At 41.6% G+C, this 26,748-nt stretch overlaps 1 protein-coding gene across 1 annotated transcript in view; it reads left to right on the top strand.

Annotated features, from left to right (window-relative positions):
- FMN2 (formin 2) overlaps positions 1-26,748 on the top strand; it is a 127,193-nt gene that overhangs the window by 86,946 nt on the left and 13,499 nt on the right. Inside the window, 2 exon segments of the mRNA XM_070401278.1 lie at positions 10,021-10,072; positions 20,951-21,100. Coding sequence (XP_070257379.1) covers positions 10,021-10,072; positions 20,951-21,100 — 202 coding nt within the window.

Below are 26,748 nucleotides of genomic sequence, written 5' to 3'. Positions count from 1 at the left end.
ATTCACTGATTCCCAAACAGTCCTCTGACTGGAATCACAGTCCTGTAGTTACATATTAGAGGACCCTGTACACTCGCTCCACTCTTAGCGGTGAATAAAAATGAGTCTTGCTTTTTCCATTCAGTGTGGTTTTAGCATCAAGAACATGTCATTTGAGAAAACTATGTAGGTAAAAGTATGGAATTTTGTTGTTGTGTGTGGGCAGAAAGGAGCCCTAATGCTATGATTCATTAAAAAAAAAGAAAAGAATGCCGAAACCGGTTTGGCTCAGTGGATAGAGCGTCGGCCTGTGGACTGAGAGGTCCCAGGTTCGATTCCGGTCAAGGGCATGTACCTGGGTTGCGGGCACATCCCCGGTGGGGGATGTGCAAGAGGCAGCTGATCGATGTTTCTCTCGCATCGATGTTTCTAACTCTCTCTATCTCTCTCCCTTCCTCTCTGTGAAAAATCAATAAAAATATATTAAAAATAATAATAATAAAATAAAATAAAAAAAAGAAAAGAAAAGAAAAGAAGTCAAACCATTTGCTGGATTTCACATCTACAATGTTGGCGAGTGTCACCCATATAGTTGTTCACATTATTTATGGTTTATTATCTAATCTTTGCCATCTGTATTTTGGAGACCTGGCACTGAAATCTGTATAACTATATCTTAGTCATCTTTTGCATGAATAGCAAAGTTACATTTTTAAAAAAATATATATTTTATTAATTTTTTACAGAGAAGAAGGGAGAGGGATAGAGGGTTAGAAATATTGATGAGAGAGAAACATCGATGAGCTGCCTCCTGCACACTCCCTACTGGGGATGTGCTTGCAACCAAGGTACATGCCCTTGACCGGAATCGAACCTGGGACCCTTCAGTCCGCAGGCCGACGCTCTATTCACTGAGCCACACCGGTTAGGGCACAAAGTTACATTTTGAAACCCAGATGGAATCTCTGGATGGAGGATTGGGCCTCATACAATAATGTGATTACTGAGTGGGTGTGGTCACCGGGAATTCTGGGGGGAAATGACATCATCAGGATGGACAGAGATGCCCCCACAGGTGTTAGTATTTCGAGAAGAGAGGTCAGGGGAAAACCAAGAGAGGCTGTTGTAACGGAAGCCAGAGCTTGGAAGAGTTTCAGAGAGGAGCCTGCGAGGTGGAGGCAGAGAGGAGGGAGTCGTTAGAGGGGACCTGTTTGTGGATGGGACATTTTGGGGGGAGGGGGGTTGGCATGGGCAAAAATCAATTTCCTGAGCTTTCGCCATTTAAGGAAAAGTGAGGAAGGTCAAGGGTACCGCTCTGCAACATTTTGGGAAGTCCTTGTGCGCTAACTACAACTGATGCCTAAGTGTTCCATTTAAGTGTTTAACCCAAGCCACTATACCTTAGCTATCTCCACTTTATGCCAACATACGCGATTTTATGTTTGCACATGTGTCACTCTTACGTCCATGTTTGTCTCTCCTGCCCCCTTCCTCTCTCTTTAAAAGTCAATTAAACATCTTAAAAAAATACATCTGTTATAAAATTCAGGTATCTAATGGGATGTAAGTCTTTCTTAGTATCGCTTTCCTCTGTCTTAACCACGTTTATATTTCATTTCTATCCTTCCAGAGATAATCCATGCATAGAAGCCGATTACTATGTACATGTAAATTTGTATCTATATATATTTTGCTAGTGAATACATCCTCTACGTGTTGATTTTCCCCCTTTTACATTTTTATTAGGAAATATTTTATATGTATGTACATTTTATATTTTTTATATATATCACATATTTTATAAAACGTAAAAGAATATATATGAAATTGTTGTATATGTATACAACATACAATTTTGTATGTTTGATATCCGATTTATGTATGACACAAAAGTAAATATATTTTATTATTCCTTGTCCTCTCATTGTTTGCTGTAACTATATTCTATCAAGTTGCCACAAACATTGAATACTGAGCCATTGCTCCTCGTTACAAACACAAGGTTAGGTTTCTTCAAGCCTCTGGCCCTGTTTTGGTCTTGTTTTCATCATTTGATCAACATACTGCCTCATGTGTGTTCATGTTTGAAGATATGATATGTACTTATGATATAACATGCACTTGTTTAGTACATATTGTTGATTCACTAACATTGAACTCACCGCCGGCAGTGCTGTAACTCACACCTGCATGGGCCGCATCTAACACGTGGACTTCCTCCGTGAAGCCCGCCCGGCCTTCTTGTTCTCGTGTCCACTGGACAGCACGGCAGCCACTCGAGCGATGGAAATGACAAAAAAAGCACAAAGATGCTGACAAGTGTGTCACAATAGACTGTGAAAGTGATTTACAGTTTGGGAGCTGACAGAAGGAGCTAGAGCTTCGCCTTGCTCGGCGGCAGCTGGCCAAGTGTGGGTCCGGCCACTCAGATTTTCCACCGCACAGGCCCGTGGTGACCACAAAAGCTCTAGAAGGGTGGATTTTGGAATTAAAATGAATTTTAGTGAGTGGACACGTTCAAAAATGTGGAATCCATGGGAAATGAGGATCAAATGTCCACTTGAAAGGCATGCATGTTATAGATAGCATAAAGGTCATATATGTATGCATATATTTAACCTAAATGAGATCTAAAGAATTATAATGAAGTGAATAGTCACGTACACCCCACTCAAGGAGCAGACCCTGATCAGTATGTCCAACTCTTTCATGTATCCTTCCCAATCTTGTGCCTGCATTCTGTCAGACATGCCACTAATGTGAATGTCAAATGTATCATTTAGATACTTAAAAAAATTTATTTCACCCATTCATCCTTTGACAACCATCAGCTTGTCCTCTAGATCTGTGGATCTGCTTCTGTTTTGTTTATTCATTTGTTTTGTTTTTGATTCTATATAAGTGAAGACATACGGTATTTGTATTTGTCTTTGACTTATTTCACTTAGCACAATATACTGTAGGTCCATCATGTTGTTACAAATGGCAAGATTTCATTCTTTTTTCACTGCTGATTAATATTCCAATGTATATGTCTCTATTCATATATATGTGTATATATATATATGGCATTCTGACATATGTATTCATATCATTTTTATCCATTTACCCATTGATGGATACCTAGGTTGTTTCCATATCTTGGCTGTTGTAAATAATGCTGCATTGAACATTGGGGTGCCTAAATCTTTCCAAATTAGTGTTTTTGCTTTCTTCCAGTAAGTACCCGAACTGAAATTTCTGGGTTGTATGGCAGCTCTATTTTTAATTTTTTGAGGAACCTCCATACTGTTTCCCATTGTGGCTGCACCAATTTACAAGCCCACCAATGGCGTAGGAGGGCTCCCTTTTCTTCACATCCTCACCAACACTTGGTATTTGTTGATTTTTTGATGCTAGTCATTCTGACAGGTGTAAAGTAACTTCTTGTTGTGGTTTTGATTTGCACTTCTCTGATGATTAGTGATGTTGAGCATCTTTTCCTATGTTTTTGAACATCTGTACGTCCTCTGGGGAAATGTTTTTAGGTCCTCTGCTTTTTATTGGTTTTAGAGAAAGAAAGGGAGAGAGGGAGGGAAGGAGGGAAGAAGGGAAAGAGAGGGAGGGAGAGAGAGAGAGAGATTGTTGAGAGAGAAACATTGATCAATTGCCTCCTATACACACCCTGACTAGGAATTGAACCCAAAACCTTTTGGTGTATGGGTTGATGCTCCTACCAACTGAGCCACACCGGCTCGGCCTCTGTCCGTTTGGTGGAAAATTGTATGAGTTCCTTAGATAATTTGGATATTAACCCCTTGTCAGATATATTATTTGTGAATATCGTTTTCATTCAGTGGTTTGTCTTTTTGTTTTGTTGATGGTTTCTTTTCTTGTCTTTGTCTGATTTTGGTATCGGGGTGATATTGGCTTCATAGAATTAGTTCAGAAGCAATTCTTCCTCTGGATTTTTTCGAAATCATTTAAGAACTCTACTAGTAGCTATTGATTCTTCTTTAAATGTTTGGCAGAATTCACTTGTCAAACTGTCTGGTTTTATTGGGAGTTTTTTTAAAATTACTGTTTCAATTTCTTTGTTAGTAATTTCTATTTCTTTCTGTTCAGTTTTGGAATGTTGTTGAGTTTGTTGGCATATAACTGTTCATTGCATTCTTTAATGATTCTTTGTATTTCTGTGGTGTCAGTTGTAACGGCTCTTCTTTCATTTATGATTTTATTTATTTGGACTCTCTTTTCTTCTTGATGAGTTTGGCTAAAGGTTTGTCAATTTTGTTTATCTTTTCAAAGGACCAGCTCCTATTTTCATTGATCTTTTTAAAATTTCTATTTTATTTCTTTTCTCTCTGATCTTTATACTTTCTCTTTATAGGTTTGCCAAAAATATAAATTGTAAACATTTTATTAGTTTTGCAAGTTTATGAACTTTGTATAAGTGGAATTGTAACTGTACTCTTCTATGACTTGCTTTTATCTCCATGGAACATTGTTCTTGATATTCTTTCATGTTTGTGCACATGCCTGTATTTTGTTAATATTGATTTCATTGTAGGTATATACTGCACCACAATTTATTTCTCCTGTTTTTCCTTTTTTAGCTAACAGGAAAAATGCTTTAGTCCTGGGGTACACGCATATTCTCTTTTTTAGTGCTAACCTAGGAGAACAAAGATTTGCTGGGTTATAAGGTTTATGAATCTTTTGCCTCTAAGGTAAAGCCAAATTACTTAATAGTGATTAATTCCAATGTACATTTATGCCAATAGAATTCCAGTGTGTCAGATCCTTGTAAGCATTTGGTTCTTAGATTGGCTATATCTGTTATTTAAAATGGTATTCCATTGTGGGTTCCATATGCATTTTTCTGATTATTGATTAGAACTGGTGGATTTTCATATGTCTAAAGTCGTTTCCTGTTCTATGGACCACCTGTTGAGTCTTCTGATTGTTTTCTGTTGCTTTGCCTTTTACTTACTGAATAATTAGGAGTTCTTTAAATTGTTACAAACACTTCTCTCTCTTTGGACCTTGTCTTTTCATCTTTCTTACAGTGGCAATTGATAAGCAGAAGTTCTGTATTTCCAAACAGCAAATTTTATCAGACTTTTTCTTAATGGTATTAATGTTTGCCTTATTGAGTAAATCTTTTCCTGCTGTGTGTTTATAAAGACAGTGCCCTATATTTTCCTGTAAAAATGTCTCGGTTTTGCTTTTGCATTTAATTCTTCAATCTATCTGATTTTTATGTATGTACATATTTGATGTCTATGTACAGTCTGCAAAAATAACTTTTTTTCAAACAGATAATATTGTTTTAGCTGTTTAGTACCATGTGTTGTTGAATTAACAATATACCAAAGGTGTATGAATTAACAATATATGTACATGTTTAACTCTGACCTTACTTATTGATGCTATACGCCATTCTTTGCCAATGTTTTAGTGTTCATTTAGGTTTTTTATAACCAGTACCATCTTCTTTGCTCACTATTCCCTTACCAGTATGTTATGCCTTCCTTCTGAGATGGTTTTTCTTCTTTCTGAAGTTCACTCTTCAGAAGTTCCCTGGTGTGAATCTGTGGATTGAAAACCCTCTTTTCTTTCCTTGTCTGTGTGGAGATCTCCATCAGTCCTCTTCTGGGAGATAGGTTTGCTGATGACAAAATTCTGGGTTGCAAGTCCATTCTTTCCCGCATCCGGGATGCCATGGACTCTTTCTTACCTCCCTTCACTGCCTGGGCAGCTCTGCTCCGCTTCCATTTTCATTTCTGAACTAAATTTATTTGCAGGCTGTTTCTGTTTCTTATTTTTTCCTTCTATTTCTATTTCTGTTATTTGTTTGGGCTCAACATCAGAGGACACTGCCAACCGAGAACTGTTTTAAAATGAGTCAGGGTCCCCCTCATTGTGGATGGAGGCTCAGGGCAGTGTGATGGCCCACCCAGGGCCACGGTGAGAAGGACACATTCCTCAGTGTCTCTTCTCGTGGGGGCGTGGGGGTGGCTTTCTGTTCTCTCTACCCCGAGGGCGTGTCTCTTCCGGGCCTGTGGAGGACTCGAGGCCTGTTCCCCTCTTCCTGCGTGGCCTGTCCAAGGACAGTCTTGGGTTGCTGGGTGGAAGGGTGCCCCCAAGGCAGTGCTAACACCTTTTGAAGTCTTGCTCCTGATTGTTTTGACTGGTTCAGAGGATTTCCTTTATTTTCCAGCCAGCTCAGCCATGCATTAAATTTTATTTTAATCCAATACCTTTATGCGCTTTGTTGTAAAACTTTTTGATGTCGAGTTCCTAGTATGGTTGCAAATAGAGGCCTCTCTTGGATATTATTCTTTTTTTTCAATTAAAATAGCTTCAAGATCATTTTGTATCAGTACATTCTTCTTAATGGTTTCGTAGTATTCCATTGGCAAAAAGCAGGAAAATGAACTTGTTTATTTCTTTGCTCATAAATCTTCTTTCCTACAACATTGCTTTGAAGACAGAAAGATTGAGAGAATAAATGTGTACATTTCTCATAGTACCCACTTGTACAATACGTACATTCCTTAATGTTGAACTTCAGGATCAAAAGCACTATCGGCCTTATTCTTGATGCCTCTTTTTAAAAAAAATGTATCTTTATTGTTGAAAGTATTGCAGACGTCCCTTTTCCCCCTCATTGACCCCTTCTAGCCTGCACGCACCCCTGCCCCAGGCCTACACCAAATCTATTGTCTGCGCCCTTGGGTTTTGCATATTAAGTTCTTCGGTTAATCTCTTCCCACCCACCCAGCCACGCCCTCGCTCTGAGATTCAAAAGTCTGTTCCATCCTTCTGTGCCTCTGGCTCTCTTTTGTTTATCCTCTCATCATTGACCCTTCCAGGAATCAACCTTTATTTATTTGATTACTTTTTGTTTCCATCTATTTATTTATTTAAGGCATACGATTACCTTTCAGGCCTAATTCTACAGGAGACCTTTGGCATGGACAATCCAATGCCCCTGAATGGGCAACTGGTTAAAAAATAGTGTTTTTCTGCCGAAACCGGTTTGGCTCAGTGGATGGAGCATCAGCCTGCGGACTGAGAGGTCCCGGGTTCGATTCCGGTCAAGGGCATGTACCTGGGTTGCGAGCATATCCCCGGTGGGGGATGTGCAGGAGGCAGCTGGTCGATGTTTCTCACTCATCAATGTTTCTAACTCTCTCTATCTCTCTCCCTTCCTCTCTGTGAAAAAAATCAATAAAATATATTTTAAAAAAAATAGTGTTTTCATGGTTCTGTTTATGCACTTTGGCACGTAGTGCGTCTTCTCTAACAGCGGTAATACGTCCCCGCCCCCAAACCTCTGCCCCCACAAATATGTTCTGTTGGTTGCTGTCCTACTAAGTTCCTATTTTGATGCAGCGATTAGCGTCTGCAGTCGCTTGCCTGGCTCCGGCCTCTTTTGCAATGTTAAATATTTCTGCTGAACTTGGTCCAAAGGACTGTTGCATGAGGGAGGACCGCATCTTCCCAGGTAATTGGAGACAGAGTTGATTTTGACTAATATCAGATGGGAGGCAACTCAAGAAACCCTTTCATCTGCTTGTCGGAGCCCTAAATCTTTTTATTTAAAGTGTTAACTAGTTTTTGTTTATAATTATCTATGAGTGTGCATTTCGGTTGCTTTTAAGTGCAGCCAGTATGGGGTTTTTTTTTAGACAAAGGCAACGCCTTTCTACTGAGTCATTGGAAGTTGTCATTCGATTGCAGATTTATTGCTTCGGCTTTTGAGGGTTTTGACGCACGGCTTCTTTGGACAGTGAACTTGAAATCAAGTGAATTTTAAGTCCTTTATACATGTCCAGGCAGGGAATGAATATCCGAATTTCTTTTGCCATCTTTCTTCCTTCTTTCTTTCCTTTTCTAAATCTATTTTTATTGATTTCAGAGAGGAAGGGAGAGGGAGAGAGAGAGAGAAACATCAATGATGACAGAGACTCATGGATCGGCTGCCTCCTGCACGTCCCCTACTAGGGATCGAGCCCACAACCCGGGCATGTGCCCTGACTGGGAGTTGAACCATGACCTCCTGGTTCATAGGTCGACAACCTCTGAGCTACGTGGTGCTTGGTTTTCCCTTGAACCAACTGTATGTGCTTCTAGAATTGCTCCTGGAAGCAAAGCATTTGAATGCAAAGCAGCCCAGAGCAGAGCCTATAAGACAGTATATTCCTGTGGGAGAGTCTTTTCAAAGTAAAATGATGGAACATTTATTCTGTTGTCCAGAATGGCTAATGACTGCCCCATAAGTGTATGTAAACAGTCTAAAGTACAAAAAGGGGAAAGGTGGGGGGTGGGGGACCCCTCAGCTGCCAGCTCAACCGGTCCCTTTTAAATTCTTAGAATCCTGGCCGAGAGTGGCAGCAGGACACTGAATTGTGGTTCTGCAGATACTGAGCAGACTTCGAGCAAACGCTGTCTTGAGGTTGTAAAACATGAACCAGCCCAAGCTGGACTGTTGTGTGTAAGGCAGCGATAGAGACGCTTTGACAATTCCCGAGTGACATGGGTTGGATTTTGTGCGCAGCCCCAATTCTTTGTAATTAACTTGCCCTGTTCCACTTTGGCTTCTAGTTTCTCCAAATGGCCAGGAGTGTGACCCTGAGGGCATGCTTACAAACCAGGGAACTTGTATGCGTATGTGCATAACCCAGGGACACAGACAGTGGGGAGGTGAAGGCCTGGGGTGGGGGTGGGGGTGGGCTAGAGAAGGTCAATGAGGGGAGGAAGGGGGGAATATGTAATACTTTCAACAATAAAGATTTAAAAAAAGAGACCATGTCTGCTTTCACTAGTCCAGGCTATTACTACTACTACTATTATTATTATTATTATTTTTAAACTTTTTGTTCTATAGATCAACTGATTTTCAAAATGTGTCACAAACCATTAGGGAAGCATGAAATCAATGTAGGGGGTCACAATTAACATTTTAAAATCGAATAGAATAGACTACAAATATTACAGGAAATAGTATTTCTAACACTTTCGTGTCAAAAATCTTTATGTGTATGTGTGTGTGTATAGAAGCACTAGGTAAATTCCTAGAATGCTACTGATCAAAAAGATGAAAGTCACTGCCATACTTAACATTATGCGATGGAGTTCGATGTTATTTTAAACTAGAGGCCCAGTGCACGAAATTTGTGCACAGGTAGGGTTCCTAGGCCTGGCTGGCGATCAGGTTCGATCTGTGGGACGATCGGCGGGGTGATCAGGGGCCCCCTGCTGGCACCCGCCTTGGCTGGCCTGGGGCCTGAGGGCTGGGGGCAGCTCCTGTGTTGAGCATCTGTCCCCTGGTGGTCAGTGCATGTCATAGCGACTGGTTGTTCCACCGGTCATTTCGCCATTTGGTCGATTTGCATATTAGGCTTTTATTATAGAGGATAATTTGAAAATAGTGATGTAATCTCTTTTCCACATTTGACCCTTGGGTTTATGTCTGGCTATCATTCTTTCTTTTTAAATAAAAATAGTAGCAAATAAATGGGTCCATAATCACCTTCCCACTTTCAATGAATGGGCAATGTTCATGTCTTATCTTGCTCCTTTGTAGAAATAATCTCGGTACCTGTGCATCTGTGTGGAGAACACTTAGGGAGAAGGCCACATACCCTTTCTCTTTAGTTTTTTGACTTGGTTTTTGTGCCTTAGCTTGAAATAATTATTTTCAACTAATTACTGGTATTTAATATTCGATAAACACAATAGACATGCATATGAAGCTGGCTAGTGTTTTGCTTTCTCAGATTCATGTGACAGATTTAAGGAAATTACTTAGAATCTAAAAATTTTAATTGGTTATATAATATATTTTATCTATCAATCTAATAGTATTAATTTAATGAAAATTAAATATAATCTATTCAATTATATCTGTTTATAGATTTAAAATAAACTTCTGATGAACATATTTGCATTAATGATAATGAATTATAATATATTTTATATTATTTGGGTCATAACTTGCTTGAGTGAGTGTAACTATTTGTCACTTATCTTTTTCTTTTTTTGTATTTTCAGCTAAAATTGACCAAGAGGCAGAGGAGAATTCGCTAACAGAGACTCATAAATGGTGAGAAATTAAGTACTTTTCTGTAATATTTTTTTTCAGAATATGCTTATACAATTCTTAGTATGTTTTATCTCAAGGAACCAGTCAGTAGCTCCATTTTTATTTTCAAGCAGGGGAGGGAAAGAAGGTGATGTAACAGAGTACTTTAATCTCACATTGAATTCTGGAATTTTATATTTGTGAGTCTGGATGATGTATAATCCTGTTAAGTACCAATTTTTTGTGAGTAGAGTAGCACCTTCACTTTTGAAGAGGGTTTGGAAATACAAGAGAAAGGAAGGTAGCAGGAATCTGTTCCAAGAAAAAAGGGCGAAGTGTTTGGTGATTGGGAACTATTGCATTTCCACATTCAAAAGTGGGGACCAGTTAGAAAGCCTGGGGTTTCACGTGTGTACCCCCAACTTCCAGAAGGGAGATTGGCAATCATGGGTGAGCATAGAGAAGGATCTCAGAAATCTCCCTGCTCTGCCTCAATTTTCTCGTCTTCTTTTTTCTCCCTGGATTAGTTGGGGTTCACCAAAAAAAAAAGAACCAATAAAATGTATATGTGTATGTACATGTGTGTGTGTGTGTGTGTGTGTGTGTGTGTATGCACACGGGGGGGCGGGGGGCAGGGAGAGAGATGCTAAGGAATTGGCTCATGGTAGGTTGGAGATTATGGCAGGAGTTGATGTTATAATCTTGAGTCTGAAAGTATTCTGGAGGCAATCCCTTCGTACTGTGGAACCACAGTTTTTTTATTCTTAAGGCCGTCAATTGATTGGATAGGACTCACCAACATTATGAAGAGTAATCTGCTTTTCTCAAACCCTACGGATACCCATGCTCATCACATGTAAAAAACACCTTCACAACAGCATCTCCCCTGGTTTTTGACCCCACCCTGGTTCCCATCGCCACCCAAGTTAACACATGAAATGAACCCATCACTCTCTCTGAAGAAATCTGATTACATTTGTGAGAAAATGTAGGTGAAAGAAGTTCTTTGCCATTACTGATTTGGCCAGATCCTGTAGATAAGATATCACATATTTTGTAGTGGTTGAGTTGATATAAAATATTGTGCTCAGCAAATTGGTAAAAGAATTGACCAGTTTCTTTTTTTAAAAAAAAATATGTTTTTATTGATTTCAGAGAAAGGAAGGGCGAGGGAGGGATGGATAGGTGAGAGAGATGATGAGAGAATCATTGATTGGCTGTCTCCTTTAAAAGCCTTGGCTTTTGAAATGGACTACCCTTTCTTTATGTTTCATAGCAGAAGCCAAAATAAATGGCATCAACTTACCAATTCTGCGGTAATTGCTTCGCTAACTTAATCTACATCCTAGTACCAACCTTACTTTAATTTTTGAAGTGAATACATTCATTCTCTATTTAATCTTAATACCAGCAGAGGCAATTTCAAACAACCCATAGTAAAAGGCGAGAACGAGTGGTGGAAGAAAGCACATTGGTTAAAGGAATTTTAAGTCGCAGATTTTTAAAAAATACATGCTATTTCTGTGTGTGATATTGCTTGAGTGGTATTTAGCCCGGGCCAGGATTGCGTAACCCATGAGTTGAAATGGAAACTTTCTCTCTCTTGTGCAAAATAAAGACACGACGAAGGAGAGAAACAACGGAATGTTGGTTCCAGTGGCTCCCCAGGGTATGTCACTGTTCATTTGTCACGGGAGGGAAAGTCTCTAATCCACCCTGAAGGATGCGCACGTAGTTCATCATGCGCAGTAGCTTTTAGAGTGTTCGCCTGTAACGTGTTTATCCCAGGAATGGCCTTCTGGAACATGGATAAGATGAAAAGTGAAATGTTTAGTTCAGAACAGGCATATTTTCCAGGACCGTTCCGAGGAACTGTCCGGAGATGAACAGAGAGACTCCAGGTCTGTGTTTATCGGGCCGGTGCTGGCGGGCCAGGCAGGCTCCAGCCTGGTATGAACACCGAGGGGACGTGCCATGTCTTCGCAGAACCCCCAAACAATGACATCATTCCCTTCCCAGCGCTGATAAAGTCAAACAAGGCTGAAGCTTGTTATTCTCCCGTTTGGATTTCTTAGTTGATGCCTTCGAGTCCTTCCCCAGAAGAGGTAGCCTTTGGGGGCCTCGAGGAGGGAGGCTTCCCAGGGTCAAAGGTGAAGGCTGTAGTTCACCCCTTTCCCTTCCAGGCCAGCGTTGGGGGCAGCACTTCTTTGTATGAAGGGGTCTTCTTCTGTAGCTGCATTGTTTAAAGTTTGATAAAACCCATTGACTTTCATCTGGCTGGCGTGGCTCAGTGGTTAAGGGTGGACTCATGAACCAGGAGGTCTCGGTTCGATTCCCGGTCAGGGCACATGCCCGGGTTGTGGGCTCCATCCCCAGTGTGGGGCGTGCAGGAGGCAGGCGATCAGTGATTCTCTCTCATCATGGATGTTTCTATCTCTCTCCCTCTCCCTTCCTCTCTGAAATCAATAAAAATGCATTTAAAAAGAAAATAGAAGAAGAATGTCAAGGTTATCGGATGGCTCAGATCACCTTACAGTGCTATCTCCTTGAAGGCATTTTTTGAATGCTCAGAAATCATAGGAGATCGTCTCTATGGATAGGGACCAAAAATGGAGTACCCTTTCTTTATGTTTCAAACTGCACCCGTGTCCTCAGAAATGTTAGGGTTCCAAAGAGTCTAATCAGCTTGCAAATACTTGTCCAGAGGTTCTTGCTGCGAGCTCCGTGTCACTCTTAGACGAAAGGTATTCCACTCAGGATGGCAGTGCTATGCAGTTTGCAACATGCCAGGAATATCTTGCAAATAGTGCTGGGCTAGCGAAGCTGAGATCTATCCAAGCACCGAAAGTACATTTTTCAAATGCCAGATGCTGTCTTTTTCCAGCCCCTGATCTCGGCGTTGACCTCACGGTGCAGTACGGGTTTCTATGGCCATGGTTGTGGCTCGAATGAGTCACGCTACACGCCTGCTGGAGAGAGAGCTCTGTGATATTTCTAATCACTATTGTCTCAAAAATGAAGAGTTGATCTTCTGCGCTTATTGTATCGATATCTAAGATGAGGAATAGGAAGGCTTTGGGGACTTAGCCCGCCGGTTCTCACAATATTCTTCTGAGGACTGGGCCGGGTAATTAATTCTTAGTGTCCATGATACAGATGAAGAAATGGAGAGAAGTTTGCTTCTGTTAAATCACTTCCTCAGTATCAGGGAGCGAGGTAGCACAGAGCCAAGAATGGAATTCAAGCCACCTTACAAATGGAACACTGCGTGTCTATTGTGCAACTGGAGGATTCAATTAGGAAACTTGAAAGCCAAAATGAATGAAATACTGGTATTTGTCAGAACGGCTTGCTGCTATTTAAGTCTGTGGAATAATAATTTATAACTCGTTTCTTATCATGTTCCTGCCACTCAATTACCCTGTCAGGAGAAAACTAGCAATATATGTTAAAATACTTTGTAAATTATATGCTAAAATGTAAATACAATTGTATACATAAGATATATTTCCCAGGTCAGGTGGGACTGTTAGTATCAAAATTTTTCCCAACAGTTTATTTAAAAAAAAAAGTTATTGAATTCAGAGAGAAAAGGATAGGGAGAGAGAGATAGAAGCATGCATGTTTTGCTTCATTTTCTCTAAGGTGGAATCTTATGCTGTGGATCTTTCTCTTTTTTTCTAATGTAAACACTTTCTGCTATAAGTTTTCATCTACGCTCTGCTTTATCTGTATCCTGTAATGTTGACAGCTCGTATTTTCAGTTCAGAAACTTTCTAATTTCCCTCGAGAGCTTCTCTTTGACCTATGAATTCTTCAGAAATGATCTGGAGGTGTTCCTGTTCATCTTCCTGTTATTGATTTCCAGTTTAATCCCATCGTGGTCAGAGAGCATACGTGGTCTGATTTCATTTCCTTTCTCTCTTTTCCTTCCCCCCACATAATTACGAGATAACACAGGACTTTCATATAAATTAAAACTGATGTCAGTGTGTCAGCTTCTTTGGGGACAGCCGACCAGCCCGAGTGGGTTAACCACCCTCACCCTTTCCTCCCTACCCATCTATGCACTTTATCTCACTTCACCAAAGAAAGTTTGCAGTAGCTCCTGCCAAGAGAATTCCCTTACTTTCATGGAATCGATGTTAATTTCTTAGCTTTGAAGAATGTACTGTGACTGTGTGAGATGTTAATATGAGGAGAAGCTGAGTGAAGGCTATATGGGAATTCTCTATCTTATGTACTCAACATTTCCGTAAATCAAAAATTAATACAGCCCTAACTGGTTTGGCTCAGTGGATAGAGAGTCGGCCTGTGGACTGAAAGGTCCCAGGTTCGATTCTGGTGAAGGGCATGTACCTTGGTTGTGGGCACATCCCTAGTGGGAGTGTGCAGGAGGCAGCTGATTGGTGTTTCTCTCTCATTGATGTTTCTAGCTCTCTATCCCTCTCCCTTCCTCTCTGTAAAAAATCAATAAAATATTTTTTTAAAAATTAATACAAAATGAAGCTATGAAGTAGGTGAACCCAAGATCCCATAATTGAGTTTGATGAAGGATAAATGGAAATAATATATTGAGTTCCATTTGCATAGGTTTAACCTAAAGGAGTAAAAAAATAAAATAAAATAAAAAGCTAATGATTTCTTATTTTCAAGTTAAAATAAGCAGCACAGTAGTGGGTCCATTATTTAAGGGCATAAGGATGAAAATTGGTAAAAGTTAAAGGTTTCGGTCAGGGATCCCCGAGAAGACAGTAGTGGGAGGGTGGTCCTTGAAGCCAGTTTCAAAATGAGTGAGGACACAGAAGCATTGAGTCATAGACCAACTATACATAAATAATGGTGTCTTTCAATGAGTCTGCGTGGCTGAGAGAAATATTTTTGAATGAAGAGATCTGAATATGCTTTTAGGATCAGGAGAATAAGCCAACAATAAGAGAGTTTAGATCAGCGGTTCTCAACCTGTGGGTCGCGTCGCCTAAGACCATCGGAAAACACATATATAATTACATATTGTTCTTGTGATTCATCACTATGCTTTAATTATGTTCAATTTGTAACCATGAAATTGGGGGTCACCACAACATGAGGAGCTGTATTCAAGGGTCATGGCATTAGGCAGGTTGAGAACCACTGGTTTAGATGTTGGAAATGAGAGGCAATGGACTTGATACTTTCCTCAATAGAAAGTAGCTGTGGGCGGGATAAAGACCCTGCAGGTGAATAACTAAGGATTGATTTAAGGTGATGGATGTTCTTTCTCCCCCTTGGAGGTGAAGGTGCCATGATGGAGTTATAGAGAGCGAATACATTTTAGAGTGGTGAGAAATGATGCAAATGAGTAAGGTGAGATTTTTATGAAAGGTAGAACTCAGGGCATGAAAAAAATAGAGGTCAACGACAGGAGATGGGAGGGAAGTCATGGCCTTAGCATTGTTGACCGTAGTGGTTGTCTGGTTCCTAGTTTTAGGACTCAGCGTGAGTCTCAATTTACATGGTCTCTTCAGGGCCAATTTGTGCCTGAAAACATGTCACTTGGATTTTTAAGCTTCTCTCCCATGTTTTATAGGAGCCTATAGTTGATCTTATGTCGAATTCCTTTTTTTTTTTCTAAGAGCCGTTGGCTGTTTTGAGATCACGGTGACCCTGTAGGGAGACAGATCACCGTGTTTCATTTTAAGAGAAAAGAAATACCAGCTTGTCCTCTTACCAACCTGGATTCCTCTGATGTCCTGTTGCTTCGGGCAAAATGGTTGGCACGAGCGTATTCTTGGTGCTTTTTAGAAACCGGGGAAGAGCCCTCAGAGGCCCTTTAATAATGAGCGAAATGGATTTATTCTTCCTTTTGGGGCAATAAAATATGTTATATTTCCTGTAAGTTCCTATGGGGTGGGGGGGGAGTGGAGGAAGGAGGAGGAAGTGAAGATGTTGATTTAGGATTCCCCAGAATTGCAGCTATTTGTGGAAGGCTTTCCCTGAAAATAGAGCTTTCTCTGGAGACTTTAGTTTGTTCTGGAGAATAATATTACAAAACCCAACATTGCACAATAAAAATGGCACAGGCAAGGGAAGATTTATGATGATGACCCTGGGCAGTTCATTGAAACTGTTACGCTCTCTTGGCTTCTTGTTTCATAGTGAGATGCTTTATGTCCTCGGTTCGGACTATATGAGCTAAATTAACTCACACGTGTGTAATTCTTACTGGGTGTCTAAACTCTCATGTAGGCCCTAGCTGGTTTGGCTCAGTGGATAGACTGTCAGCCTGCAGACTGAAGGGTCCCAGATTTGATTCTGGTCAAGGGCACATGCCTGGGTTGCGGCCTGGGTTGAGGGCTCAGTCCCCAGTCGGGGGCATGCAGGAGGCAGCTGATCAGTGATTCTCTCTCATCATTGATGTTTCTCTCTCTCTCTCCCTCTCCCTTCCTCTCTGAAATCAATAAAAATATATTTTTTAAAAACCCTCTCATTTAGTACCTGATTTTTTAGTTGTTAAACTCCAAAAGGACCTTGACATTGAGAAGAAAGGAAGGATGATCGCAGAGGGAACAGGAAGGCACCCAGACCCACTTAGACTGACCGGTGCAGGACTGACCTGCGGCAAGGCCCCTGGGATCATGGAGTCTGTATACGAACCAGCCTCATCAGACCCTTCCCCGGCACCCACCAGTCCAAATATAGAAATATCTCAAAATAGCCTGCATGGCCCTTGGCCGCTGAGCCAGGGAGGGAGACTTGACTCCCAAGGCTTGTTGCCATCAGCATCAGAGAGAAATGACAGAGTGGCCTGAACCAGAGCTGGGAGATGCAGCAGAACCTCCAACAACTCACACCTGAGCGGTGGTGTTCTCTTTGCTGATGACTGCGGCTGTGCTGGCGGAGGGAGGAAGGGGGCGTAGAATTCAATGGATTCCCTTCTTTCCGCAGACCTCTTGGCTTCGCTGTTGACTGTGATATGTCTGTTAAGTAGGTGCCAGGAAGGTGTGTGTGTGTGTGTGTGTGTGTGTGTGTGTGTGTGTGTTCATGTGTATGCGATACATGTCATGGAGTATGAAACAGTCAGGGGACGTTGAGTCAAGAATAAAGGATGTAGCCCTTTGTTACCGTCCGCCTCTTCTATGACGCCAGGGTAAAAGGAGATGTTTTTCTTTCTCCATAAGCGAAGTGAGAGGAATTCTCTTGGCTGGAGTCGCTGTAAACTCTCTTTGGAGCCAAGTGAGATAACGGAGTAGATGAGTAGGGAGGAGAGGGTGAGGGTGGTTAACCCACGCTGGCGCTGGCCCGCTGTCCCTGAGGAGACTGGCATGTTGGCATCAGTTTTAATTTTTATAGAGGTTCTGTGTTGTCTCATATTAAGCGGGGATATGGGAAAAGGAGAAAGGACTCGCCCTCTTCAATTTCTCTGTGCGAAGAAAGAGTACCCGGTCCTTTCACACTCTGTGAACTCACCGTGAAGGCTCAAGGGGAAGCTTTCACGCCGCCTTCACTGGTGAGCAGTAGTAAGAACCATCACTTATGGGTCTGATGTGCCTGGCAACGCCACGATCCACGTTACACACTTATCTCCGTTAAGCCTCACAATCATCTGATCAGTAGGAAGCCTTGTCCTCATTTTAGAAATGAGGAGATGAAACTTACTGAAGCGAATGAAGTCCACGTAGGCCTACTATGGGCAGGGCCAGAACTAAATCTTGGCTCTTCCGATGTAAAGCTCTTGTCTTGAAACCTCAGGCTGCTAAGAGGCCTAACAGATTTCTTCCACTACAGTGTTCCTAAAAACCAAACGTTTTGTCCCCGGAAGTGTCTAGTGTAGTTGTTCAGTAGAAATCATTCTTTAAGCAAATATTTATCCCACAATTCCTCTGTGCCAGACACTGTTTGGGTGCTGGGACTGCAGCAGACAACATAAAAGATAAAAGCACCTCACCGAGGATTAATTATAGCAGAGGAAGGCCAACGGTAAACAAGTAGACCAGATGGCCAGAATTTCTGGTGGCAGGGAGTGCCGTGGAGAAAAGTCAAGCAGGAATATTCAGGGAATCTAGCGTTGCGATTTCACTCTGGCTCTTCATGGAAGATCTTGCTGAGGAAGTGATGGGTGAGCAGAGATCTGAAGGGGTGGGGGGCAGCCAGGTGGATGCCTGAGTGAAGAGTATTCCACGCAGATGAAGGACAAAGTACAGAATGAGAATGTCAGACCCTGTAAGGCCAGATTGAGGGGAGCAAGAAGCCGGTGGGTGAAGATGAGAAGGTATTATTACTCCACTTGGAGTGGAAAGTCTCTTTGATGTGAGTCAATAAAAAGTAAAGTAATAATACAGCTGCTTCTGAAGATTAGCCATCTTTAGGTTACTCACCCCAGATTGCCTTAGTGGGTACATTCTTTTTTTCTGTAACCAGGATCATTTCTGGAGCAACTTGCTACACATCCATAAGTCCTTTCTTGTGTTGTTTCATAACTTGTAGTCAAAAACAATATCCAATGCTTTCAGGTTGTTGAAGAATACATATCTGAACATTGTCGTGGAAGAGTTTACATTCTTTTTAAAATATATATATATATTTTTATTGATTTCAGAGAGGAAGGGAGAAGGAGAGAGAAATATCAGTGATGAGAGAGAATCATTGATCAGCTGCCTCCTGCACGCCCCCCACTGGGGATCCAGCCCACAACCCAGGTGCCCTGACCGGGGATCCAGCCATGACCTCCTGGTTCATAGGTCAGTGCTCAGCCACTGAGCCACACCAGCCAAGAGAGTTTACCATTCTTGAAGTAGATGCTTGAGAGCAGAGCGGTTATTCTTATGGTGATTCAGTTCTGAGAGCAGTAGTCAATGCCTAGAAGCCTGTAAACTGAGGCATCGCATGGCGAATTGCTTCGTTCAGTGCCTTGACTCTTGTGCTAGTATTTGTTAATCTAGTAGAAATGCCCTTCGAGGAAGTAATTGAATAGCATTTGCATTTTTCTGTGTGTTCCTTTTAAATTAAATTCATTGGGTGACATTGGTTAATAAGGTCATATGGGTTTCAAGAGTACCTTTCTGTGATACATCATCTGTATATTGTGTCGTGTGCCTACCATCTAGAGCCAAATCTTCTTCTCTCACCATATAATTGGCCCCGTTTACCCTTTAGTACCCCACCCCCTTCTCTTTGGTAACCACCTTGCTGTTGTCTGTGTCTGTGAATTTTTGTTTGTATTTCATGTTCATTTGTTGCTTTCAGTTGTATATCCTATATATGAGTGAAGTCATATGGTTCTTAACTTTTTCTGTCTGACTTATTTCGCTTAGCGGGATATTCTCAGGGTTGAATTTTTCTCTATCTTCGCCCTGCCATTTGTGGTGCCTGGCAAGCCTGCTCATGAACTAAATGAAACTAAATGAAAGTAGGAGTGCCCTCATCTGCTACTCTTGCAGAGTAGGTGCCCGCAGAATGGCGGGCTGAAGTTCAAGGTTCTCTCTAATGCTTGACCAAGGCTACATCCTGTTCACAGATGACAAGTAACTGATAGTAATAACAGGCAATACAATATTTTAAAAATATTTCATTTGCAGAGAACATGCTTCTCCATACAGATCACCACTTGTGGCAAGAAAGTGCTATTTTAGGATAATTACTGGGACCTCTCTTGGCTGTAATAAAAACCAAGTTTTGAGTCATTCTTTATGTGTACAGTTCCCAGACAAAGGCTGCCTTAAAAACAGATGAGGAGCTTAAGAGAATAGGATTCTCATTTTGTTGTATGTCTGCTTTTCAAATAAGGAAATAAAAAAAAAATCAAAACTGTTTTAATTATCTGCGGAACATCACTTGTAGTCACAAACAATATCCAGTCGAGTTCTTTCGAGCAATAGTCTAGCCTTTTAAAAATATTTTTAGAATGCCATTTTAAAAGATGCTTATAGCCATTACTTTTTTGTACTAACCTTATGTGTGTGTGTGTGCATTTGTAATTTAACAAATTCTTTATGATGAGAAATTTAAAACGTGTGCAAAGGTAAACAGAATGTGCAAAGATCCACCGTGTACACATCATCCAACTTTAACAGTTATCCATTGGTTTCATCTATACTTCTACCCATGGCCCCTTTCCATATGTCAAATAACCCTTTTGAAACTCCTCTAAGCTTCATGTGGTTGTTCTGTGAAGAGCCTCTGAGTGGCCCCTTCTGAAGACAGTTATTCTGTTATCCCTCACAGATGGGTCCCACTCACTGATGGGAGAGTTTGTCAGCATCTCCTAGGACTCTTGCTTCTCCCGCCTCCCCCAACAATACAGGGAGCCAAATAGCATTGAAGCCGAATAGTATATAATACATATATTAGTTTGGGGACAAAATGACTGATACTTCATTTGTTTCGATGCAGGGTGGGGAATGTCCGGCCCACGGGCCATGTAAGGCCCGCAAAATCACTTGGGCTGGCCCTGCCAAACATTTGATTTACTAATTAAATGTTTGACCAAATATAGCAGGTTGCTCATTTTGTATGGCCCTCGAATGATGTTATAAACCTCCATTGGCCCTTGGCAGAAAAGAGGTTCCCCACCCCTGGCAGAGGGTACAAAGAAAGTGTACCCCACCACTCCCAGGACGTCCCAACTAGACCACAGGCTCACTTCTGAAATAGGTTGGACACATCGTGATTCATTTGGACAATAGAATTGGACCAGGGAGAGTTCTCAGTGTATGGAAGGCTCTTGTCAGTTGCTCCCATCTGCGTCCAAAACTCTAACATGGACCCGTAAGAGAACTCCTGTTGGGGCCTGGAGAGTTTGTGTCCTCTTGGTCATAATGACTCCGCATGAATGAAATCAGCCTTTGGACGGGGAAAGAACAGCCCGTATTGGAAAGTAATCATAGTTCTTATGCTCTGTGTGTGTATCTGCCTTGACAGGTTTTTAGAGACCACAGCCTATTTCTTCATGAAACCAAAACTTGGAGAGAAGGAGGTGTCCCCGAATGTTTTTTTCAGTATCTGGCATGAATTCAGCTCTGACTTTAAAGACTTTTGGAAGAAGGAGAACAAACTTATTCTACAAGAGAGGTAGGTGTTGTGCGTGCGTGTGTGTGTGTGTGTGTGTGTGTGTGTGTGTGTGTTTCATGGGCACGATGGCATTTTCAAACTGGTGTTTTATTAGGTGTGACACCGCTAGGATTGGCAACCTTCATAGCCTGAATGAAAAATTAAATGGCCCTCCACCCAGGGCAGCAAGTCTAAGAGGGTGCGGAGATTTGGCAAAACATAGAGTTTGAGTCAAAGTGTCAGCATAGAGGCTGGGACACTACAGAGAATGGGTTGGGGTGGTGGTTTGCCAGGACACCTGTCTGGTAAAACAACTTCTGTGGCGAGGAAACACTAAAGCAGACTGTGTAGGAGTTGAGCAACCTTGCTGAGATGACCAACTCACTGAGGTCGCGAGACTGATAGTAAAGACTAAAGGTAAGAAGAGTTGGTTTTGTTTTATTTGTGCTCGATTCGTGGGATAATGTCAAAATTTCACTCTTTGTATAAAAATTTCTTCCAGATGTCACCAAGAAACATATGATCAATATTTCCTAAAATAGATTTGTATTGATTTCAGAGAGGAAGGGAGAGGGAGAGAGATAGAAACATCAATGATGAGAGAGAATCATGGATCGGTTGCCTCCTGCATGCCCCCTAGTAGGGATCGAACCATGACCTCTTGGTTGATAGGTTGACACTCAACCACTGAGCCACACCGGCCGGGCCATGATCAATATTTTTAAAAAGAGCTTTCAAGATTCTTATAGAGTTATATCACATTTCCTAAGGCAGAGCTTTTCAGGAATGAAGGGAAATTTCTCCTCTTAAGCATTCAACTACAGTCTCTATCACTATGATTATGCAATTCCATGGAGGCATATTAAACATTAATTCAAGCAAGAAATCTAGTTCTCCCAGGACAATGTCCCAAAATAGCTGGACCTGGTAGGAGAATGAAAAGGGAACGTAATCTATACCATAAACCAAACACGAATATCAAAAACACGTAGTATACTTTCCAACATCCTTGCACTGACAGTGACTTTGCTTTGCATCTTTAGAAAACGTACATCCTAAGGATGCATTTAATAGATCAATTGTGACATTGCTACGGGTTATGTTTAAAGCGATGTCTAACTTAATCTGCTGGTTTATTCGACATTGAGACAGGTAGTCTTTGATGAGCCCGGAGGAAGCAGAGCTGCTCCTCTACTTAATTGCACAAACATGCGGCAATCAAGTCTGGTTTCAGCCCGACTGAAATCGGTAATTAGGGGGAAAGAGGTTGAATGCTGGGCCTTCAAAGGTGAGGTATTACATTGGAGAGCATCTCTTGTCATGTTAACATTTCCATTTCCAACATCTGTCGTCAAGGGAGCTGTCTGTCTACATTGAAGTCTGTTGTTGTCAGTGTAGAAGAAAATGACCACTTTCAAAGCAATCAGCGATACATCTGAAGAAAGGGGAGAAAGGAAGAAGGGTTACGATCATGGGATGATGTATTTGTTGGTCACCAAAGTGAAGGATTGCCTGAGGCACTGCTCTGCTTCGAGACTCCACTCCCAGACGCCATCCCTGCTCCCACCAGTGAGAGTGCAGCTTTAGAGAAATGGAAAATGTTTTTTCCACGCTTAAAAATTTGGGCCCTGGCCAGTGTGGCTCAGTGGGTAGAGCATCCACCTGTGGACTGAAGGGTCCCAGGTTTGATTCTGGTCAAGGGCACATGCCCAGGTTGCAGGCTCGATCTCCCAATCAGGGGCGTGCAGGAGGCAGCCGATCCATGATTCTCTCTCATCACTGATGTTTCTCTCTCTCTCTCTCCCTCTTCCTTCCCCTCTGAAATCAATAAAAGTATATATTTTTAAAAAAGAAATATTTCTTCTTTAAAACGAAAATTGGGATTCCAGGTAATGGCGAACATTAGACTGAGACATGTTGGTAGTCATTGTATTTGACAAAGAACAATTAGCTCACTTTGTTTTGCCCCCTGGAGTCTGGTTAAGATTTAGAAGCGACTGTGATAAGGCATCAAACGCAATTTTAAAAGGAATCAACTTGTGAGAGCATGTGCTGAGTATATATGTGTAGTGGAGGGTCGGGGTGTGTAGAGGGAGCCCAGAATGGACCACCAGCAGGGCAAATTAGTATCTCGTAGCTTGGGTTCTTTGGTTTATGTGGAAAACTATTGCTTACAATTCGTTTCTCCTTAAAAGGATCTTTAGCCCGGCCGGTGTGGCTCAGTGGTTGAGCATTGACCTATGAACCAGGAGGTCATGGTTCAATTCCAGGTCAGGGCACATGCCCAGGTTGTGGGCTTGATTCTTAGTGTGGGGTGTGCAGGAGGCAGCCAATCAAAGATTCTCTCTCATTATTGATGCTTCTATCTCTCTAGCCCTCTCCCTTTCTCTCTGAAATCAATAAAAATCTATTTAAAAATAAAAAAATAAAATGACCTTTAAATGATGATCATTGTTGTCATCATCATTTAAATATTATGTACATAATATCTCTCATATGTCTACTATAAAATCACTTCCAATTCTAATGCTCTTAGAGTTTTATGAGCTATGATTTTGCATTTTTTAAAAAAAGTAAAAAGACATTGCAGAGCCAAAAAAGAAAATCCCATTATGCCTAATATAATTCCCTAAAATGATGTAAGACACTGTTTTGCAATTAGGGCTTTCTAGTTATAGCTCCAACATTATTAATATGTAGATACACCAGAGGTCTGTCTGCTCTTTCTTTTTGAATGTTATCGTCTATGAAGACTCTGGACATTTTTATGTTATTTAACTTCATTCCATTTTGATTCATTTTGCTTTGGTTTCCTGAGTCAGAGACTGTCGCAAAACCCTTAGGATCCCTGATAGAGTGTCTTTCTGAGTTTGAAAACTTTATTTCATCAACGTCACCTGCCCTTTCGTCTTGCCGAGTAATGTTAAACATTCTCTAAATAATCCATCAGCCCTGTCTCTGTCTTGTCCCGCACGGGCCTGGCCGTCTTCCACCTCCCATTGATCGCCCGGTGTGCCCCTTCCTGTAGGGATCGAAGTTGGGCTGGCACCTGTGTGTCACACTCTATATCCAGATCAGAGAAAGAGCGCCTGGCCAACATGTCTCCATAGCTCATTGATCTCTCTCTCTCTCTGGAGAAAGGCTGGGGTGCCTCCTTACAGAGTCCTTCCTTGAATGATTGAAAACTTGATGCTGAACTATAGAAAGTCCTGTCCGGATGGCGGTGTCGCACAGAGGGAGGGTCATACTGAAAGGCGCCACTTCTGAGTTGGCAAAGGGGCTTGTGGTCCTCCTGTCGTAGCCGGAGCCATGCCCACCATCGCATTGTATGGAATTAACCAACCCCGGGCATGTGAGAACATCAGGCTCAGAGGGGAATGGAGGTGACCTGCTCCCAGTGCACACTCCAGAAGTAGGCTTGCTCTGTCCCTTGGAGAATTAGGCAGATCCAAGCTTCCTGGCTTTTAAAAAGGAGATCCCTATTAATTTTGAGAATAATGTCCTCGATGAGGACAGAAGTTTGGCTGTGCTGGTGGGGACTCTGACTGTTTTTGCTTTGAGCACAATCCACCCAGGGTCATGAGCTCACTACCGTCTCGTCATGGGCTTCATGGTGTTCTTCTGCCCCTGGAGTGGCTCTGGAGAGGAGCTGGGAGATGAGCTGATAGGAAGTGGGCCCTGGAGGAAAGGGCAGCTTTCAGCATGAGAGAGGGCTGCCTGCTTCCCCCCTGAGGGGGCCCTGGTCCCCTGAGTTCATCAACCCAGAGATGACCTTGGTCTCCACCACGTTAGGAGTACTGGGGCAGCAGAAGGAAGTAGGCTTGATTCTAGAGTTCATCCTAAGCTTGGGTAGCAGTAACTTGTAGCAGAACCCAATAATGAGACAGGATATAAGGGCGATGTTGTTTTTAATAAACAAAATGATCTATAATATGACTGATATAGTCATATTAATGAATTAGTATTTTATATTTAAGCCCTACTAATATTTTCTGTTTTTTTAGAAAATAATATGGACATCTAAGGTGGATTTACCATCACTTTGAAAAATGATAAAGCTTAAACTTAGGTTAAGTTTCATAGACATTTTGCTCTTTCTCAAAATGGTATATTGAATTCTCATACCATATAGGCCTTGTGATAGTGTGGTTTACAATGAGGAAATACACATTTGGTCTTCAATCTCATTCCCGCGTGGAGCTCCTAAAACCCTTGGAATTTCCCAAGTGGAAAGAGCAATAGAGGTGTCTTTCCTTGTCTTAATGAGACGACTTTGGAATGCCTCTAGATAATCTAAGGATGGCCAGTAGAACCAACCCTGTATGAGAGGATTGGAATTTTCAGTTCCATTGCGTTGACTTGGTGGGCGGGAAAGGGGAGGGGTGCTGAACTAATTACCAATGACCCATGACATAGTCACTCATGCCCATGTAAAGAAGCCCCCATAAAACCCCAAAGAATGAGATTCAAGGAGCTTCCAGATTGGAGGGCACAGGGGGATTCGGGGAGAGTAGTGCACCCCGAGAGCATGGAATCTCCATACCCCTTCCCACCTACCTTGCCCGGTGTATGTCTTCCATCAGGCGTTCCTAAGCAATATTCTTTTATAATAAACCAGTGGTCTAGGAAGTAAAGTGTTCGAGTTCTGTGAGACATTCTGGCAAAGCAATCGCACCGAAGGAGGGTGTTATTAGAACCTCCTAGCTCTAGCTGGTTGACCAGAAGCACAGGTGGCAGCTTGGACTGCATTTGGCATCTGAAGTGGTAGGGGAGCAGTCTTGGGGGACGGAGTCCTTAACCTGTGGGGTCTGACACTAGCTCCCGGGGGATGGTGTCAGAGTTGGGTTAATGGCTTGGTGGCGTGGGGGAAAACACAGTTGGGAATTGGTGTCAGGATCAAAGACATGCATTTAGAATTTAAAATAGCTAGGAGTAGACGTCTGTATGTGAGAATCTCATCTTTAAAATATTCTAATTATCATCCTAAATTTACATAAGCCACATTTTGCAAAAAAAATAAAGCACATCAGAAATAAAAGCATATTTACAGTAGATCCTAATTTTACGAGATGGAATTATTTTTAAAAATTAACCTCTTTGGTTCAAATTCCTATGGCCTGGGGGTGAACATTTTTGGAAAGTTTGGTGAAATTCCATTTGGCCACTTTAAAGTGTTCTAAGTCTGTGGGGGAGGTAAATGAGATGAGAAATGGTTGGGAAAAGTATGCATCAGTTAAGAGGAGTTAAGATGCTCCCAGATAACTCGGAAGCTTTCATTGTAAAAGTCTGTTTAGACGTGGGTGTTAATGTGTGCTGAAAGTCGTGTGTTGTTTTTAGAACAGAAGCACTCTTAATTCTGCAGAGCTTGTACATGGGTTGACTTCCTACAGCCTCTGATTTTTCTAATGTTTTTATTTTATAAAGGCAAAATAAACGAGCTAGAGCATAGAGAACAATAGCAAGAACTAGAGGCTAGAGAGTATTGATGACAAGTTAGAGAAAAAGGTGGAAAGCATTTTTTTAATATCATAGATGGATGGACGGATAGATGGATGGACGGATGGATGGATGATGGGTGAATGGAGAGATATTCCCAATCACATGTAATCATTCAGGAAAGCATACATATAGAGGAAAGTGCAAGTGATGGAATTATGAAGAAAGCTTAT

This window comes from Myotis yumanensis, unplaced genomic scaffold, assembly GCF_028538775.1.
Source record: "Myotis yumanensis isolate MYYU_CA2020_CCGP unplaced genomic scaffold, mMyoYum1.0.hap1 SCAF_22, whole genome shotgun sequence".
Classification (NCBI taxonomy): domain Eukaryota; kingdom Metazoa; phylum Chordata; class Mammalia; order Chiroptera; family Vespertilionidae; genus Myotis; species Myotis yumanensis.
The sequence above is the reverse complement of the archived record's forward strand: the minus strand, read 5'-3'. Positions and strand labels throughout refer to the sequence as shown.